Below are 20,586 nucleotides of genomic sequence, written 5' to 3' on the forward strand. Positions count from 1 at the left end.
TGTGATTTCTACCCGTGAAGCAATATCCCAGCAAGAGCCAGTGCCTCCAAGAGGGGAGTTGGAGGTGAGGTGAGGAACACATTGGGGAAGAAAGGAATAGTTCAAATCGAACATGTCAGCTTCTGTTAAACAGAAGGAGTAGGATGTGTACATCCCGCTTGGGGATATAAGCTTGTTACGCTAACAGTGACTTTTAATATGTTTATTTTGAAAAGGTTAACACATCCGTTAAAGTTGTGGCCGTGTTACGTGTTTGTAAGGTAACACTTTGTGTTCTCTGTTTTTAAGGGCTATAAATTACCTCCTATTTCATTGAATTTACAGTGCAGAAGGAGGCCACAAGGCCCATCGAGTCTGCACTGGCCCTTACAAAGAGCACCCTACTCAAGCGCACGTATCTACTCGATTTCTGTAACCCCTACTTAACCTTTATGGACACTAAGGGGCAATTTATCATGGCCAATCCACCTAACCTGCACATCTTTGGACTGTGGGAGGAAACCGGAGCACCCGGAGGAAACCCACGCAAACGCGGGGAGAACGTGCAGACTCCGCACAGACAGTGACCCAGCAGGGAATCGAACCTGGGACCCTGGCACTGTGAAGCCACAGTGCTAATCACTGTGCTACCGTGCTGCCCATTAAAGGAAATGGTTTGAAAAGTCCCGTTTTCCCCCCACCCCATGCCCTGCAATGAGGTGTAATCCAGGCCAGCTCCATGAGTTGTATCTTGTGCTGTGAGCTTTTAAAGAAATGGCATGCTGCAGAATCAGAGGTTTGTGTATTTTACAGAGTCCAGGCAGAGCTCCAGCTGCATCGAGTCAAAGATGGAGGAACCAAAAATGCCGTCAAACCAAGACATCTCTATCAATCCGTTCTTTGACTGCGCTGGTGACCACTCTCTAGAAAACTCCATAACCTTCAACATTCCACTCAAGGAATTTCCTCATGATCCAGCCTCAGTAGTAGTGATGCCATACACCTCATCCTATTTCATGGGTAATTAGATCTTGTACCACACATTACTTTGATCCAAGATAGCACTCTCTGCGGTATGGATGTGCATGAGCTTAATTCTAAATGGAAGGAAGCCTCACATTTTACAGAATACGTTCCCTCTGTGCTGTTTTCTTTTGAAGCCATGAATCCTCCCAATGGCAGACTTTCACTGCTGATCAACTTAACTAGGAAAGTGTTTCTCCCGACATATAAGAGCGCACGAACTAGAAGCTGGAGTAGGCTATTTGGCCCATCTGATTCAGCCTTAAAAATATTCATTGACTCAGCCTCCATCGCTCTCTGAGGAAGAGAGTTCCACGACCCTCAGAGAAAGTAATTCTCCTCATCTCGGTCTTAAATGGGAGACTTATCTTCATACTGTGCCCCGAGTTTTGGTCTCTCCCGCAAGGGGGAATCATCCTATCAGCATCTACCCTGTCAAGTCCCTTCAGGATTTTAGGTTTCAATAAGATCATCTCTCATTCTTCTGAACTCCAGTGGTTAGAGACCCAACCTTTTCAACCCTTCCTCATAAGCTAACGCCCCCCCCAATCCCAGGTATCAGTCGATAGGGGCTGGTTTAGCTCACTCGGCTAAATCGCTGGCTTTTAAAGCAGACCAAGCAGGCCAACAGCACGGTTCGATTCCCGTACCAGCCTCCCCGGACAGGCGCCGGAATGTGGCGACTAGGGGCTTTTCACAGTAACTTCATTGAAGCCTACTCGTGACAATAAGCGATTTTCATTTCATTTCATCTCCAGACTGTTTATTGTGCAATTACGTCCTTCCTCAAATAAGGAGATAAAAAACCGTACACACCGGGTGGCACGGTGGCCTAGTGGTTAGCACAACCGCTTCACGGCGCTGAGGTCCCAGGTTCGATCCCGGCTCTGGGTCACTGTCCGTGTGGAGTTTGCACATTCTCCCCGTGTTTGCGTGGGTTTCGCCCCCACAACCCAAAAATGTGCAGAGTAGGTGGATTGGCCACTCTAAATTGCCCCTTAATTGGAAAAAATTATTGGGTAATCTAAATTTATAAAAAAAAACGTACACACCCTGTGTCCAGAATCGTCCAGCCCCTCACATTGGCAGGTTCTTCTGCTCACGCCAATGTGAATAATAATAATAATCTTTATTGTCACAAATAGGCTGACATTAACACTGCAATGAAGTTACTGTGAAAAGCCCCTAGTCGCCACATTCCGGCGCCTGTTCAGGTCACAGAGGGAGAATTCAGAATGTCCAATTCGCCTAACAGCACGTCTTTCGGGACTTGTGGGAGGAAACCGGAGCACCCGGAGGAGACCCACGCAGGCACGGGGAGAACGTGCAGACTCTGCACAGTGGCCCAAGCCGGGAATCGAACCTGGGACCCTGGCGCTGTGAAGCAACAGTGCTAACCACTGTGCTACCGTGCCGCCAATGGAGATCTCAACGGCTTGTTGGCCTCGCCATTGGGGAACCCGCTGCGAGGCTGGGGGGGGGGGGGGGGGGGGGGGGGTGGAAGAATTCAGGCCTTTGATTCAATAATTACACCTGCATGTCCCAGCCCTAGATTCTCCTGGTCAAGTATCTCAACTTCACAACCTGACCTGGATTTCATCAGTCAGTGGGAGAAAGGTCAGAGGATCTCTTTTTGCCCATGTCCTGCATAAGGCGCTGTGGTAGAGATCCCTGGGGGCAGCAGCTTTTTGGTACCTCGAGCAATTGACTAATCTTCATGTATGACCGCTGGCGGGGTTTTGAAATGCAGAGCACAGCAGCCGAACCTGACCCTCCACTCATCCACCAGTCACATACATGCCGGTATCCCCCTGGGAAGGGTCACTGAATCATGCTCAGGAATGAGGCCTGATACCAGCTCCACCTCTTTCTGAATCTGAGGCACTGGGGCATTGCAGGAACCAGACCTCTGCTCTGGCTGAAATCAACCAACTCAACACAGACTGGACACTGAATTGCAGGGAGTTCCGATAACGTACACTGGAACTTTCCCGGTTTGAATGGCTCAGGAGTAAGCCAGGTGGTGCACTTATCCTCTGAGCCATTGTGCTGGCTCATTTTTAATTGAGCACTTTGAAAACATGCGCATAGAAACTAGTAGGAGTAGGCCATTCGACGATTCAAGCCTGCTCTGCTATTTGAAATGATTATGGCTGATCCTCTATCTCAACACCATACTCCCGTTCCCTCCCCATGCCCCTTGACGCCTCTAGTGTCGAGAAATCTATCTGTTTCCTTCTTGAATATATTCAGTGGCTTGGCCTCCACATCCTTCTGTGGTAGAGAATTCCACAGGTCCACCACCCTCTGAGTGAAGAGGTTTCTCCTCACCTCAGTCTGCCTCCGTGAACTCCTTTTCATAAAGCTGTCAAATCAAAAACGTTTCCCAAATCCTGCGGGCGGTATTCTCCCCCCCCCCCCCCCCCCCCCCCCCCCCCCCCCACACGCTGGGTGGGAGAATTGCTGGGGCGCCGCACGAATCGCGCCACGCTGCCCCGACCCCCACATGCGATTCTCCCACCGCCCCCCTCCCCCGAAACCAGCGCCGTGCGAATCGCGCCGGGCCGCTCAAACGGCGAGCGGTGATTCTCCGGCCCCAATGGGCCGAGCGGCCGCTCCGACAAGACAGGTTCTCGCCGGCGCCGGCCACCCCTGGTCGCTGCCGGCGGGAACTGTGCGGGAATGCTGGGGGGGGGGGCTCCGATGGGGTCTGGCCCGCGATCGGGGCCCACTGATCGGCGGGCCAGCCTCTTTCCCCCACCCCCCCGGGCCTACCTCCTTCCGCGGCCGGCCCCAGAACACCGGCGCCATGTTGGTGAGGGGCCCGCGCGCATAAGAAGTTTCCCGCGCATGCGCAGGATGGCGTGGCCCAACTGCGCATGCGCGGGTTGGCGCCGCGCCCATTTGGCACAGCGTAGGGGCGCTGGAGTGGCGTGAACCGCTCCAGTGCCGTGCTGGCCCCCTGTGGGGGCCGGAATAGGTTGTGCCCGGGACCTATTCGCGCCGTCGTGAATCACGCCGGCGTTCACGATGGCGCGGGCACTTAGTCCCGGGAGTGGAGAATATCACCCGGCAGATGCCTGAAAGGGATGGCTGGAGACTCCTGGAGATACACTGCCTCCTTTACACTCATTGACTGCTTTGCTAGTCATTCCTTCAAGATCGCTAATACCTGAGCTCATTGTGCATTTTTTGCATAGAATATTGCCACTCTTCATGGTTCAGCCATTACAGTTGGGTAAACATCCCATAATGTGTCATAAAATCAGAGCCTTTCCCTACCAGTAGTTAGGATTGTGAACTTACATGTGAACCTGCTCTGCTCCCTATCACACAATACAGTTACCATTCAGCGTGGAGTTCTGCTCCTTATCACCATCTCTTCCCCACCTCCCCAGTCCCTTCTGTAAACTTGTGTAAACATTAAGTACGAACGGGAAAGGCTTCCCTGTAATGGTTCCCACAGTAATGCCTCCTCAACATTCACAATCTAGACCCATTCATGAAGAATGGACTCTTGGACAGGGGACTGCATTGCTACTAGCACTCGTGGGTCAGAGCGAATCTCTTCAGGAAATGTTCGGTGGGGTTTCGGGGGGGAGCGTTCGGAGCCTTAGTCTTTGCCCTCTCTTCATCTCAATATCCCACATGCCTTCCCTGGATGAAAGATTAGTTCTTGGGCTTCAACCTCTGCTGCTTTAATTGGTGACTTGAAAGTAGAGAAAAGTGTCTGGGGTATGTGGGGATTGCAGGAACAAAATATTTGGCCCACAACTATTACCCCAGATGGAAGGTGCTACCCTGTGGTCTCAATGGCAAAAGTGCCAGTTTCCAAACTGGCTCACTATCTAATGCTTTTCTTCACTAACTCTACAGAACTCACTGGTGAGTCTGATAATGAATTGAACGATTGCCACGATGCAGAAGTGAAGATGTCTCTGAAGCAGGACGTCTCTGCCTTCTCCATCTCCGACTCCACACTTGCTCCTTCTCTAGAAAGCTTGAATCTTTTCAAATCGTCGCTCAGTGAAACGCAGACACCAGCCTCCCTTCTGATGTCTCCACGCACATCATCGCCAAGAAAAGGTAATCTGATTCTGTGGGGATTTGAGTGTAACTGGCTAGGCAGCATTTATTGCCCATCCCTAATGTGGTGGTGAACCACTGCAGCATATGTGGTGTAGGTACACCCACAGTGCTGTTGGGAAGAGAGTTCCAGGGTTTTGACCCAGTGACAGTGAAGGAACGGTGATATATTTCTGAGTCAAGATGGTGTGTGGCTTGGAGGGGAACTTGCAAGTGGTGGTGTTCCCATGTGTCTGCTGCTCTTGTTCTTCTCGATGGTAGGGGTCGCAAATTTAGAACATAGAACATGGAACAGTACAGCACAGAACAGGCCCTTCGGCCCTCGATGTTGTGCCGAGCAATGATCACCCTACTTAAACCCACGTAACCCGTATACCCGTAACCCAACAATCCCCCCATTAACCTTACACTACGGGCAATTTATCATGGCCAATCCACCTAACCCGCACATCTTTGGACTGTGGGAGGAAACCGGAGCACCCGGAGGAAACCCACGCACACAGGGGGAGGATGTGCAGACTCCGCACAGACAGTGACCCAGCCGGGAATCGAACCTGGGACCCTGGAGCTGTGAAGCATTGATGCTAACCACCATGCTACCGTGAGGCCCCTTGGTGAGGTGTTGTCGAGGGAGGCTTGGCGAGTTGCCTGTTTTTAAAAAATAAATTCATTTACAGGATGTGGGCATCGCTGGTTAGGGCATTTATTGCCCATTCCTAGTTGCCCTTCAGAAGGTGGTGGTGAGCTGCCTTCTTGAACCGCTGCAGTCTCTGAGATGTATCTTGTAGATGGCACACACTGTTGTCACTGTGCATCAGTGGTGGAGGGAGTGAATGTTTAAGGTGGTGGATGAGGTTTGATCCTGTTTAGTCCTGGATTTTGTCAAACTGTTTGAATGTTGTTGTAGCTGCATTCATCCCGGCAAGTAGAGAGTATACCATAACACTCCTGACTTAGCGTTGTAGATGGTGGACAGACTTTGGGGAGTCAGGAGGTTAGTTACCTGCCGCAGAATTCCTACATTCTGACCTGCTGTTATAGCCACAGTATATGGTGAGTCAGTTAGTTTCTGGCAATTGGTAACATCCAGTTAGGGCTCAAAGGAACCATTGGTGCAGTGGTTGGTTGCAATTTGGATCGTGCATGGTTTGCAGCTTACAGAGAAGGCCCTGGAGCTGGTAGCAGGCTCCAGGCAGTTAGAGCTCAGCGCGGTAACATAGTGGTTAGCACAGTTGCTTCACAGCGCCAGGGTCCCAGGTTCGATTCCCGGCTTGGGTCACTGTCTGTGCAGAGTCTGCACATCCTCCCCGTGTGTGCGTGGGTTTCCTCCGGGTGCTCTGGTTTCCTCCCACAGCCCAAAGATGTGCGGGTTAGGTGGATTGGCCATGATAAATTGCCCGTAGTGTCCAAAAAAACGGTTAGGTGGGGTTACTGAGTTACAGGGATATAAGTAGGGCGCTCTTTCCAAGGGCCGGTGCAGACTCGATGGGCTGAATGGCCTCCTTCTGCATTGTAAATTCTATTAAATCCTGGGGAGCTGAGAAGGTAGCTGTTGCCGGTTCTGTGCTGCCGAGGGTTAGGGCTCAGAAGAAACTCTGGTTGCCATTAAACCCTTGGTGCAGCCGTGAGACTGGAGCTCAGAGAAACCTACGGGCAGTGCCAGCTTAGTGAAGCTATTGATCTGTGAAAGAGTTGGAAGTGTCCTGCTAATTAGAGGTGGGAGTGCAGCTTTGTGAATCTTGTGTAATGCAGTCTCAGGAGGAGAGTTTGAACCATCAGCTGATGAGCAGTTTTGAGGCAGTCCGAACTGGAGCGGCTTTCAAGACAATTCAGAGGCCAGGTCTTCGAAAGTGAAGAATTGAAATCCATCGCGATGGAGTCAGAGTTTTAATCAGATTTTATGACTCGTGGTGGTCATTGATGTCTGGGTGGGCTGTTGAGAAATCCGTGGGCGCAGTCTTGGTGGCATCTGCAATTTAATATGATCATAGTTTGCCATTTGATTCATATTTACCTCATGCTCACCTGGTGTTGTAAGACTTCTTACTATGTTAATTCTGAATTCTATGTTAATTCTGAATGTTAGAGTATAAGATGGATATTGTAAATTGTTTTACTTTTGTATGGTGACGTTTACTTTGTTTGTTTAAAACTGAGATGTTAACATAGACATATATTTCAAATATAGAACATAGAACAGTACAGCACAGAACAGGCCCTTCGGCCCTCGATGTTGTGCCGAGCCATGATCACCCTACTCAAACCCACGTATCCACCCCATACCCGTAACCCAACAACCCCCCCCACCTTACTTTTTAGGACACTACGGGCAATTTAGCCTGGCCAATCCACCTAACCCGCACATCTTTGGACTGTGGGAGGAAACCGGAGCACCCGGAGGAAACCCACGCACACACGGGGAGGACGTGCAGACTCCGCACAGACAGTGACCCAGCCGGGAATCGAACCTGGGGGTCCCCAGGGTCCAGGGTCTGGAGCTGTGAAGCATTTATGCTAACCACCATGCTACCGTGCTGCCCCAGATTTTGTGGCTTTATTGTCCTAGTGGGTAATTGGGGTTTCAAACCTTGTCTACCGTAAATACAAAGTTACTGGTCCCTAACCAGCTCGTAACACAGATTTGTAACTGTACTGGTCAGCTTGGCTAAGGACGTGGCTAGTTCTGCAGCACAAGTCTTCAGTACTATTGCTGGGGTGTTGGGAGGACCCAAAACCTTTGGTGTATCCAGTCGCTTCAGCTGTTTGCTGATACCACATGGAGTGAACCCAATTGGCTGAAGACTGGGGACCTCTGGAGTAGGCCAAGATGGACTTTTGATTGCAGATGCTTCAGTCTTGTCTTTAGTACTGAGGTGCAGGGTTCACAAGTTGTTAATTGACCATTACCATTCGTGACTGGATGTGGCAGGCCTTAAATCTGATCTGCTGGTTGTGGACTTGCTTGGTTGTGTCTATTGCATGCTGCTCCTGCTGTTTGGCACGCACGTTTGTGGGCAGCGCGGCAGCATAGTGGTTAGCACAGTTGCTTCACAGCTCCAGGGTCCCAGGTTCGATTCCCCGCTGGGTCACTGTCTGTGTGGAGTCTGCACGTTCTCCCCAGTGTCTGCGTGGATTTCCTCCGGGTGCTCCGGTTTCCTCCCACAGTCCAAAGATGTGCGGGTTAGGTGGATTGGCCATGATAAATTGCCATGAGTGTCCAAAAAAAAAGGTTAAGTGGGGGTTACGGAGATAGGGTAGACACGTCGGCCTGAGTCGGGTGCTCTTTGTAAGGGCCGGTACAGACTCGATGGGCCGAATGGCCTCCTTCTGCACTGTAAATTCAATGTCTATGTAAAGTGTACCTAATGTTTAGGTATTCCTGGTGCTGTTCCAACATGCCCTCCTGTACTCCTCATTGAACCTGGCTTGATGACCATGGTATAGTGAAGGACATGCCAGGCTCTGGGGTTACAGGTTGTGGTTGAGCACAATTCTGCTGCTGTAACATAGAACATAGAACGATACAGCGCAGTACAGGCCCTTCGGCCCTCGATGTTGCACCAACATGGGAAGTTCAAAAACTAAAGGCCATCTAAACTACACTATCCCATTATCATCCATATGCTTATCCAATAAACTTTTAAATGTCCTCAATGTTGGCGTGTTCACTACTGTTGCAGGTAGGGCATTCCACGGCCTCACCACTCTTTGCGTAAAAAACCCACCTCTGACCTCTGTCCTATATCTATTACCCCTCAATTTAAGGCTATGTCCCCTCGTGCTAGCCACCTCCATCCGCGGGAGAAGGTTCTCACTGTCCACCCTATCTAACCCGCTGATCATTTTGTATGCCTCTATTAAGTCACCTCTTAACCTTCTTCTCTCTAACGAAAACAACCTCAAGTCCATCAGCCTTTCCTCATAAGATTTTCCCTCCATACCAGGCAACATCCTGGTAAATCTCCTCTGCACCCACTCCAAAGCTTCCACGTCCTTCCTATAGTGAGGCGACCAGAACTGTACGCAATACTCCAAATGCGGCCGTACCAGAGTTTTGTACAGCTGCAACATGACCTCATGGCTCCGGAACTCAATCCCTCTACCAATAAAGGCCAACACACCATAGGCCTTCTTCACAACCCTATCAACCTGGGTGGCAACTTTCAGGGATCTATGTACATGGACACCGAGATCCCTCTGCTCATCCACACTACCAAGAATTTTACCATTAGCCAAATATTCCACAATCCTGTTATTCTTTCCAAAGTGAATCACCTCACACTTCTCCACATTAAACTCCATTTGCCACCTCTCAGCCCAGCTCTGCAGCTTATCTATGTCCCTCTGTAACCTGCAACATCCTTCCGCACTGTCTACAACTCCACCGACTTTAGTGTCGTCTGCAAATTTACTCACCCATCCTTCTGCGCCCTCCTCTAGGTCATTTATAAAAATGACAAACAGCAACGGCCCCAGAACAGATCCTTGTGGTACGCCACTCGTAACTGAACTCCATTCTGAACATTTCCCATCAACCACCACTCTCTGTCTTCTTTCAACTAGCCAATTTCTGATCCACATCTCTAAATCACCCTCAATCCCCAGCCTCCGTATTTTCTGCAATAGCCGACCGTGGGGAACCTTATCAAACGCTTTACTGAAATAGTTGAACTGTTGATGGCCCACAGTGCCTCATTGGCCGATTTTGAGTTGCTGGATCTGCTCTGAATCCATTTAACACAGTGGTAGTGCCACATATTTTGAGGACGGGGCTTCATCTCCACAGAGACTGTGCAGTGGTCACTCCCACATGGATAGATGCATGAGTGACAGGTAGTTTGGTGAGAGCGAGGTCACCCAGGTGTAGTCTGGCAGATATGTCCTTCAGGACTCGGCCAGCTCGGTCAGCATTGTGCAAACAAGCTACACTTGGTGATGGACATTGAAGTCCCCAACTAGAGTACATTCTAGGTCAGGGGTGGGCAAACTTTTCCGTGCAAGGGCCACATTCAGAAATTCACAATTCACAAAGGGCCGCATAGTATATTAAGTAAAATAATTATTTCACCCGGTTATGATTCTGGGCGCCTCATATAGAACATAGAACAGCACAGAACAGGCCCTTCGGCCCTCGACGTTGTGCCGAGCAATGATCACCCTACTCAAGTCAACGTATCCACCCTATACCAGTAAGTAACCCAACAGCCCCCCCCCCATTAACCTTAAAAAAATTTAAAAAAAAAAAAAAAAAAATTTTTAAATTTTTTTTTAATGACTTGGTGGGCCGCAGAAATACCTTTGGCGGGCCGCATGCGGCCCGCGGGCCGTAGTTTGCCCACCCCTGTTCTAGGTACTTAGTGCTTCTTCCAAGTGGTGTTTAGTATGGAGGAATACTGATCAGTTGAGAGAGGGATGTTGGTCGGTGGTGATCAGTAGAATGTGGACTGCACCATTCATGAAGCCAGTTACCTCCACCTTCTTGAGGGCAATTAGGGATGGTCGACAAATGCTGGCCTTGCCAGTGATGCCCACATCCCATGAAAGTATAAAACAAAAGACAAGATAACCATGGATTGGGATTACACAATTTCCTGCCATTTGCTCCCATTGGGAGCACAGAAATGGAACGCCTCCCTCTTAAATTACATTCAGGCGCTGTATAGCTGCAGCCTCTTTACCGCATTGTCTCACCCAAGAGCCCAGATAAGATTGAGATGGTGTAAGCCAGAACAATGAAGGGAAAAATACGAGACATCAACAACAATTCCCAAATGGTGACCACAGCTGCTATAACAAGCACCCAGTATTAGTAATATTAGATATCAAATCTGATTAATCATTCGGCAACAAGAATGTACACCAATCCCTTTGAAGAAAGGAGTGCCCAGGTAGGCTATTTGGCCAGGGGAGGCCGACTCATTCCTTGGGCCACAGCATTAATTTGACCCAGAATCCATCCTTGTCTTTGTTGAGTTATGAGTCAGCACTTGTTTCACTGGGAGAGGGATGGATAATTTGAGCAAGTGTTACTCATTTTTCTGTTTTGGAGCAAAAATGTTATTGGTGTCCTTTGAGATTTACTGTTGTGCGTCTCTGAAAAGCTCCTTCTGCTGGATTTAACAACACTGCTTTTTAAATTTTGTCCAGATTTAACTGTCTCGGATAGTGAAACTGATGAGTGTGAGGATCCCGATGCTGCAGCCGTGAAAATCCTTTCGAAACTGGTCATGTCAACTCTCACGCTGTCCGACGCTGATGCCGATGGCACTGGGGCCCCCGATGGCGCCAGCACCTGCTCTCTAGAATCCTCAACGCTCTTCAAAACCCCTGTGAAGAAGGCAAAGAAGAAGGCCTCGGTACCGATGACGCCTCCTACACCATCATCCTCTGCTACGCGTAAGGGTGAGTCACGTCTCAGCAGACTCTGTCAAGATATAATTGCCTCTCTACTTTAACGAGGTCTATCCAAAACCACAACATTGCAGCACAATAGAGCAGAGGCTACAGAAATCAGCACTGATTGTGTCTGCATTCCTTCTTTCGAGATTTCTCCCTCTCGCTCAGGTTGCATGTCTCCCAGTGCCATGGACCATTTCACAGATGAGAGAGCAGGCAGGTGACTGACTCCTGAGCCTTGGCCATTGCTGCTCTGCAAGGTGCACAAGATTGTCTGGGGCTGACTCTGTCTAAATTGTCCCTCCGTTTCTGACGTGGCATAAAGACACAATTGTCGCACCCCCACCATCTGAGCTACAATCAGCGAGCTCCATGCACACCAGGGAGTCTTTCTGGTCTGTAGTAGCTCAGTTTCACACTAGCCAGGCTTCATAAGCTATTTCCTATTCCTCTTTTATTGATCTCCCTGGTAAAGCTTTCTCTCCAGGTCCTCAGAATTCTGCGGCAAATCTAACCAGATTTTGCGGCATTACATCGAAGCAAAAAGTCTGTCCACAGTTTGGGGGCACAGCAATATAAAATAGATGTATTATGTTAAAAGAATTAGAAAGACTCGGATTTTAAAACTGTCGAAAAGCAGTTTGCTGTGCTCAGCGTCTGGAAGCCCGTGTTTTGCTTAGCTGTTTTACAGTAATAGCTGCCACTTTACGCCCCAGCCAATCTCGCCTGACCTTTCACCTAGCTAAATTGGACAGCAAGATGCTCAGTGGCGGCTAGCTAAACTGGTGGCTTTTAGACTGAAATGTTAGCATTTATGACAATGTATCTTCCAACATGGTGTGCAGAGCCCAGGTATGTTCAAACCGCTGTTTCTCTTTCCAAGAGTTTAAAATGACAAGCTTGTATAATCCTCGTGTGTTTAAAGAGCTGGTGAGCCCAACGCCTGTTGATGCACAGCTGCAGTCACCGCCCGGTATTACATTCAACAACGTCCGCTCAACTCCCCGGCACATTAAGCAAGCAAGGAAATGTGTTGCGTCAATTTTAAACAGGGAAAATGTAATGTGTTAATTGCACCCGAAGGTACAATTTGTAAATGCTGCCACTTTAGACATTCCGAGCACAGAGGACAAGTGGCTGGACTCGAACCGGCTCCAAAAGCCAGCTGATTAGGAGCTGAAATTAGTGGGGGTTAGAAAATCCCCATGTGTTTCACACCTTGCACACTTCACCTGCCCAATACCTGGTGTAACAAATCCAAATGGTATCAACTGTGTGCCAGCATGGCCCATTTGATAACAGTTGATTGTACTCTTGCATAAGAGTCAGACGATTGTGCCTTCAGTCCCCATTCCAGCACCGTGAGTCCAAAATCTAGGCCGACACTCCCAATACAGCACTGAAGGAGTGCTGCGCAGTCAGAAGGGTAATAATACTTTCCGACGAGATGTAAAAAACGAGGCCCTGTTCTGGACGTTATTAAAGATTCCACGGCACTATTGGAAGAAGAGCCTCAGTATCCTGGCCAATGTTCTTCCCTGAACCAACAACGTTTAAACGAGAAAAAAAAAACATGAACTGCTGATTTGTTTCACTGCTGTCTGTGGGATCTTGCTGTGCGCAAAATGGCTGCCGCGTTTGCCGACAAGGCAACAATCACTGCACTTCAAAGTAATTTATTGTATGTGAAGCACCTGGAGGCGGTTCTGAGACATGATCAGGCGCAATATAAATGCAAATCATTTCTTTCTCTCTGTCTGTCTCTTGCTCTCTCCATCTCTTTGCCGTCCTCGTTGATTTGCATTTTGTTAATCCCCGTATATTTTCACACTTTGAAGACGTCACCTGCTCAACTGCAAAAGCAGCCGATTAATGAGCTGGGGTTACGTAACCATCCTGCATTTTATACCTTGCCCACTCCACAGTAAGTGAAGTGCAAGATGTGAAATGCTGAGGATTAGTGAGCTCCACATCAACAAAAGGCCGGAATATTCACGTTATTTTGATACCATTTTGACTCGGAACACCAGGTATTGGTACTGAGACACCAGACATTGGTTCCAATTAGTTGCAAGGAAGAGGGAATTATTTGGGAATGGGGTGAATTTCAGGAGAGACATTCCGGGACATGTTCTGCAGCTGTGAAATCACAGAGTTCTCAGGGCCCTGGTTATATCCAGGGGAACCCCGGGTCACAGTCCGTGAGGAGTTTGCATATTCTCCCCGTGTCTGCGTGGGTCTCACCCCTACAACCCAAAGATGTGCAGGGTGAGGTGGATTGGCCAGGCTAAATTGCCCCTTAATTAGAAAACAAATAATTGGGTACTCTACGTTTATTAAAAAAAAAGAGAAAAAAAGTTCTATCCAGGGGAAAGAGCATGCAGGCAAAGTACTGCAAGCCCTCTGCCCCTGTTACTCTTGAGCTAGTTGTGAACAAGTTGTTGGGGCAGGGGGGTGTGGAGGCAGAATTAGAAGCACTCTGAGTTTCCCTCGGGTTGCCAACATATTCCTGAAGGTTTCATCACTTGACAGCCTGCATGCCCTGTCCCTGCACTCCTGCCATTGGTCGGCCAACATGTCCATTCTTCAGGGTGCCCCACTTTCTTCCACCAATCGGAAAGGGAGGAGCCTCTTTGTGACCTGATTGCATAATTCTTCACCACCTGTAAAACGGCCGTTGTCCCATGTCGGATTTAAAAAAAAAATCAAATAAACACATGTATCTGAGGAGAACCTTATTTTAAAAAAAAATGTCAATGCCCCAATTACTGTTCTCATGGTTTGCTCACAGCAGTGTCCTGGAGACTAATCTTTAATTCCCGGAGACACCAGGACAATCCCGGAGGAGTTGGCAACCCTAATTATTGTTTTTGTTTGGGGGGGGGGGGGCACTCTTTTTTTATCTAGCTGAATTCCAGGTGGCAATCGTGCACTATGGAGCAGATGGGTGAGGCCGTTTCAAGCTAGTGTAGCTGCTGCGTTGAATTCCTTAGTCTCATCATGGTGCTGAGGGGAGTTTCCCCGCACGATACATGAAAACATTAGAGGGAGAGTCGTTCTGAGCAACTGCCAAGCATCCCTTAGTGACCATCTTGTCCCTCGTTGCCAGGGGTGATACATGGCACAACAACAGCCAAGAGGAAGGGGAGAAAACTCCTTCAAAGAAGTGGCTAACACGTCCCATAGATTCAGGCCAATCCTGAAATGCACCACCAGGCATTTACTAGAATCGTTAGACCCATTCACAAGATATTTATCTTTCTCACAACCAGGTTAACCCTTAAGACTCTGGTCACTGTATTTGATTGTGCTAATACTGTGTAGTTTACAGCTATTCAGCCAAGTGAAGTCTAGTGTTTGTAAGAAGTAACGGGGTGGGGGGGGGGGGATTTATGTAAAAGGTTATTCAGTCAGGAATAACATAAGAGGGGGAAAAGTGACTTGGCTGATTCAGATGGTTGATGCTACGTTTTCTCATGTAATTGAGGTAGTCAATTACACAGTGAGGGGGCTGGTTTAGCTCACTGAGCTAAATCGTTGGCTTTTAAAGCAAACCAAGGCAGGCCAGCAGCACGGTTCGATTCCCGTACCAGCCTCCCCGGACAGGCGCCGGAATGTGGCGACTAGGGGCTTTTCACAGTAACTTCATTGAAGCCTACTCGTGACAATAAGTGATTTTCATTTCATTTTTCATAGTCGCGAGGGTGAAGCTGAGAGGTTTTACCCAGCTGAGGGTAAAGTGCCGTGTGCAATATTGAATGCCGTGTGCAAGCTCCCTTTGAACAAAGACATTGACCAGTTTATTTGGTGTGAACATCTTTGCAGAAATAGCCAAAGGGATTTAATTTGCAAGTCTCAACAGATTTGTGGGCTAATACTGCAGTGCACTTTTACCCAAAAGGAAGTTGCAGGTTGGGTTTGCTTCCATTAGTTTCTACACACACATGACCAGATCTGAGGGAGCACATGGAGAATGCTAGAAGCAGGTAGCATACATAGTAACTTCCACCGCACCCAGATGCCATAAGCATGCTTAGATCTATGTTGGCGAAGATCCACATCAAGTGGCTATAAGCACATTTTTAATGTAATTGTTTTGACACAAAAACATTGATTCCTTCACTAGCTTGCCTCAAGACGCCCTTTGTGTCTTTGTTCTGCGTGCTGCACTAGAAATGGGCAACTGGGCGGCATATCATATAAAAATATTTTTCAATCTGCCACAGTGCCTCACTATTGCACCAGAGAGTAATCAGAGGCCGATTTGATCCTGGTATCAATTGTGTCACTGTGAGAGAGTCACACGGGGCTGTTCTTACACACCTCTGAGCAGTCAACCTCAGATTAACAGTGGGTGCACGGTGTATGCCTGATTGCCTGTGGTTGCTATTTAGTGTGAGGAGAGCCCAAAACAAAGGGAATGCGGATAAAATACCTTTCCAAAAAGAAGGGGAGGGAAAGTTTGAGCAGAATGGGGCCCTTTGACCATTTGGTGCTGCCTGAGGAAACACAGGTCATAGTTACTGAAGGCATATTGCTCAGAGAAAACAGACAGTGGAGTATAGATACTGACTGGGGTCCAGGGTGGGGGGCGGATTAACAAATAATTAATCTCCCAAAATGTTGATATCTTCTAGTAATGCAACATTAGTGAGTGTGGTGCATGTTGGAGCAATGCATAAAGGACTAGGACTCTGACAGGGTGGGTCATAAACGCCACGTGCTAGCAGTACGAAGGCTTGTATGTGGAAGTAAAATGTCCTCTTGCTTTTCTTCCCCACAGGCGAATGCATACGTAGAAGAGTAACTGATGAACGCGAATTGCGCATTCCACTGCAATACGGGTAATTCTCTCTGATGTTTATTAAAGGCTGTCAGATACAGGAGCCCAGTAACACATTTGCCAAAAGCTCAGGAAGCCCCAGGCAGTCCCAATTGAGAGAAACACACACAAGGCTGTGGTAAAAGCACTGTGTGGATCACTATCTCGACCTGTTGTTAGTTCCAGGACCAACTGAAATCCTCAACTGTAAATGTCACGGTCTCTTTCTCAGTTTAGTAACTCTTCCAACTCGGTGCAAACATGTCCGATATCTCTGATGACTCTATCTTTGTTTCCAGTCTGGCATCTGCCTTGTGTATTTCTTTTTTATGATGAGGAAGTCTTGACAGATATTGTAAGAGTGACTAAGCCATGGCAATTTCTTAGGCTCGATTATCTGGGACATTGATTGCAACTCTTTCCCTGACAACATAATTACTGGCTCGCTGTTGCTACTCAATCTCGAAGGCTCTTTGAGGCATCTCTGGTCATAAGTGACAAGTCTTTGTTCCTGTGCTGGAGCAATGCAGTGCACTGCATTGTAGGTCTGGAATTACATTGGTAATGGCCAGTTCTTGTTACCAGGCCTTCCTTAACACTCCAAATGCTTCATCTGCATAATGTGGTTTATATTCAGCTTCTCTCAGGAGCAACTAAATTAAGGTAACCGTGGCGCCCCTGATCTTCTGGGCTACCTTCCAGTTTTAGGTGAGTGTCACCTGAAACGGGTTTCCGATTTGTCTCATTGTGCTGTTTTCATCATTAATCATGATTTTGGTTGGCGTCGTTCAGAATGTGTCACCTGCCTGTGTTCTGCAGGCAAATTCTTACGCACTCCAAAATAATTTATTGTGTGAAACACTTTGCACCATTTCAATGTGAGAAGGCGCAATATACATTCATTATTATCATCGTATTTCCTCTCTGCGCTAATTCTAGACCATTGGTTAACACAATTGCATTGAATGATCTGTCTGTGCTGTTTTCATGGAATATATTTGCAAACAACGGATTAATTCTGTCAGATTAACAGGTCAATTTCCCTCCCATGATGTTGACTGCAAGTCCAAGGGATGTGGTCTCCAGTCAAGATGCCTGCTTCTTTACCAAAGTAAAACTATGGTGACCCTGTCGATGAGAGTTCCACGCAGCAGCGGTGAACTCATAGTCCTTTGTCTTCCTTCGTTCTCTGTGCAAAGCCCCGGAGGTCCTGGTCCCGCTCTGACACACCGCTGGGTCTCAGCGGCTTTGCTCCGGATCTTCATTTTTCTTTTGTTGCTCTCCTGTTTTTTTCCACGGACACGTGCTGAGATTCTGGTTCCACGGGCACCGGCAGTCCCCAGGTCTCTCGCGCAAATGACCATCTTTTAACATCTTGAGTATTAACGCTGCGCGTGAAGCAGGTGATTTTACCAAGTAGCCCACCCCAGCTGAGCCCAGTGCTGGTCTCGCTCAGTGTACAACCATGTACACGTCCCAGCAGTACTGACTGGACAGCGCTCAGGAGCAGGAGCTGATGTTCCTGTCTCCTCTAGTCCGTGGATGCTGAGCCTAGTCGTCGCTTCCTTCGCCAGTCCCCCAGTCGCACGTTTCTCGGGGGCGCGCCATTCGCTGGAGGCAGGATTCTCTCTTCCCGCCGCTTGTCAATGGGATTTCCCATTGAAGCAACCCCACGCTGATGGGAAACCCACCAGCGGGGGTGCACTGCCAGCAGGAACAGAGAATCCCAACAGCCAAAGAATTCTGACCCAAGTAATTCATCGCCAATCAGGGAATGGAGTTGGGACAACATTAGCGTGGATGATTTTGCAACACTAGCCGAGGGAGCCGACTTCATTCATGCTCTTTGGTGATAGCCCACGTGTCTTGATCCTTCATCAGAATCATGCTATCAGTTGCTGCCTTGAGCTTATATTATTGGTGATAGTAGACACTTCTCCTTTGACTCCCGAGCACCCATACATAACTTCCCTGATTCTCATCGGTTTGTATCTTTTATCCTGTTTGGCCCTGAATGCCTCAGAAGCTTTTGCTGGGTTAGAGGCCAGGATTGTGCCGTGTGGATCCTGTGGTTCCTTTGCTTTCCTGGATGGCAGGATAATGATCCCCCTTTTCAGTCCTTTGGCTAATTTTCTTGCTTTGTTGAGCAGTAGCTTCTCTATCTCCCGTTAACATTTCCGCTGATGTGACCCATTGCTCTGCAGTTCCATTTCTGATGAAAAAACGTGTATCATAGAATTTACAGTGCAGAAGGAGGCCATTCGGCCCATCGAGTCTGCACCGGCTCTTGGAAAGAGCACTACCCAAGGTCAACACCTCCATAACCCAGTAACCCCACCCAACACTAAGGGCAATTTTGGACACTAAGGGCAATTTAGCAGGGCCAATCCACCTAACCTGCACATCTTTGGGCTGTGGGAGGAAACCGGAGCACCCGGAGGAAACCCACGCACACACGGGGAGGATGTGCAGACTCCGCACAGACAGTGACCCAAGCCGGGAATCGAACCTGAGACCCTGGAGCTGTGAAGCGATTGTGCTATCCACAATGCTACCGTGCTGTAAGTTCATTCAAAATAAAACACCCCCTTTTACAAAGTCGTTTCTCTGCTTTAATGTTATTTTCCTACCTCATGCACACACTGTTTTGCTATTGGATAATCGGGGAGACGCACTCAGCTATTTGAGGTCTGCCAGGCCATTAAAGCTGCAAAACAAACAAGTGTTTGCTTGTTTTGGGGATTTTACTGCTCACCTGCTTACAAGGGAATTCATCACCAAAAGCGCTGGCTCAGAACTCCTGCGGCTGCCTCACTGATGTAATGGATAATTGCCCTGCGCAGGTTGGTACAGAGGCAAATTGTACTACTCCAGCCTACTTCCTGACTGAGAGCAGCTAACTCAGTACAGAGCAGGAATCACCGTGGAGACCTTCCTGGTCTATATGGCCCAGCAACACACAGTTGTGGTGGGGTGGGTTCAGCTGTTTTTTAATAGAATGTGGCTACCTCCAGACAGAGGGAGAAATAGGTTTTTGCTGAGGCATTTCTGATTAACATGCTCTGTATATATCTTCTGGAATGGATTTGCAAAATCCATTGCCATCTGGCTGTCAGCGACGGCATTCCTCCTGCTACTCCTGTGTTCCAAGCTCAGTAATCCTTCCTGGCAGCACTTTCAATAAAAGTGTTGTAACAGCTCCTTCAGGTTCCTGCTCGTCTTCCTCCAGCATCATTCAGTGGTGAGATGACGTGGCTCCAAAAGCAGTGAGCTACTGTATCGCCAAATGCCCCAAGGGGATCTGCTGTGACTCGACCCAGAAATAAAAACATGTTAAAGGAGAAAATCTTTCCCTTTCTACTTGCAAGTAGTCTGCACTGAATCATTGCTCCCAGGTTGTGTTGCAGCTGTTGGCCAGGGCTGCCTTCCTGCTGGTGCTGTTATTGGCCAGGGCTGCCTTCCTGCTGGTGCTGTTATTGGCCAGGGCTGCCTTCCTGCTGGTGCTGTTATTGGCCAGGGCTGCCCTCCTGCTGGTGCTGTTATTGGCCAGGGCTGCCCTTCCTGCTGGTGCTGTTATTGCCCAGGGCTGCCCTCCTGCTGGTGCTGTTATTGGCCAGGGCTGCCCTCCTGCTGGTGTTGCCCAGGGCTGCCCTCCTGCTGGTGCTGTTATTGGCCAGGGCTGCCCTCCTGCTGGTGCTGTTATTGGCCAGGGCTGCCCTCCTGCTGGTGCTGTTATTGGCCAGGGCTGCCCTCCTGCTGGTGCTGTTATTGCCCAGGGCTGCCCTCCTGCTGGTGCTGTTATTGGCCAGGGCTGCCCTCCTGCTGGTGCTGTTATTGGCCAGGGCTGCCCTCCTGCTGGTGCTGTTATTGCCCAGGGCTGCCCTCCTGCTGGTGCTGTTATTGGCCAGGGCTGCCCTCCTGCTGGTGCTGCTGTTGGCCAGGGCTGCCTTCCTGCTGGTGCTGCCCAGGGCTGCCCTCCTGCTGGTGCTGTTATTGGCCAGGGCTGCCCTCCTGCTGGTGCTGTTATTGCCCAGGGCTGCCCTCCTGCTGGTGCTGTTATTGGCCAGGGCTGCCCCTCCTGCTGGCGCTGTTATTGGCCAGAGCTGCCCTTCCTGCTGGTGCTGCTGTTGGCCAGGGCTGCCCTCCTGCTGGTGCTGTTATTGGCCAGGGCTGCCCTCCTGCTGGTGCTGTATTGGCCAGGGCTGCCTTCCTGCTGGTGCTGCTGTTGGCCAGAGCTGCCCTCCTGCTGGTGCTGTTATTGGCCAGGGCTGCCCTCCTGC

The 20,586-nt window shown here is 49.1% G+C and overlaps 1 protein-coding gene across 1 annotated transcript in view; it reads left to right on the forward strand.

Moving 5' to 3' along the window:
* LOC119958097 (bromodomain adjacent to zinc finger domain protein 2B-like) overlaps positions 1 to 20,586 on the forward strand; it is a 104,127-nt gene that overhangs the window by 22,595 nt on the left and 60,946 nt on the right. Inside the window, exons 4-7 of the mRNA XM_038786326.1 lie at positions 793 to 999; positions 4,879 to 5,088; positions 11,236 to 11,490; positions 16,268 to 16,328. Coding sequence (XP_038642254.1) covers positions 793 to 999; positions 4,879 to 5,088; positions 11,236 to 11,490; positions 16,268 to 16,328 — 733 coding nt within the window. The remainder of the gene's footprint in view (positions 1 to 792; positions 1,000 to 4,878; positions 5,089 to 11,235; positions 11,491 to 16,267; positions 16,329 to 20,586) is intronic.

This window comes from Scyliorhinus canicula, chromosome 28 (assembly GCF_902713615.1).
Source record: "Scyliorhinus canicula chromosome 28, sScyCan1.1, whole genome shotgun sequence".
NCBI lineage: Eukaryota > Metazoa > Chordata > Chondrichthyes > Carcharhiniformes > Scyliorhinidae > Scyliorhinus > Scyliorhinus canicula.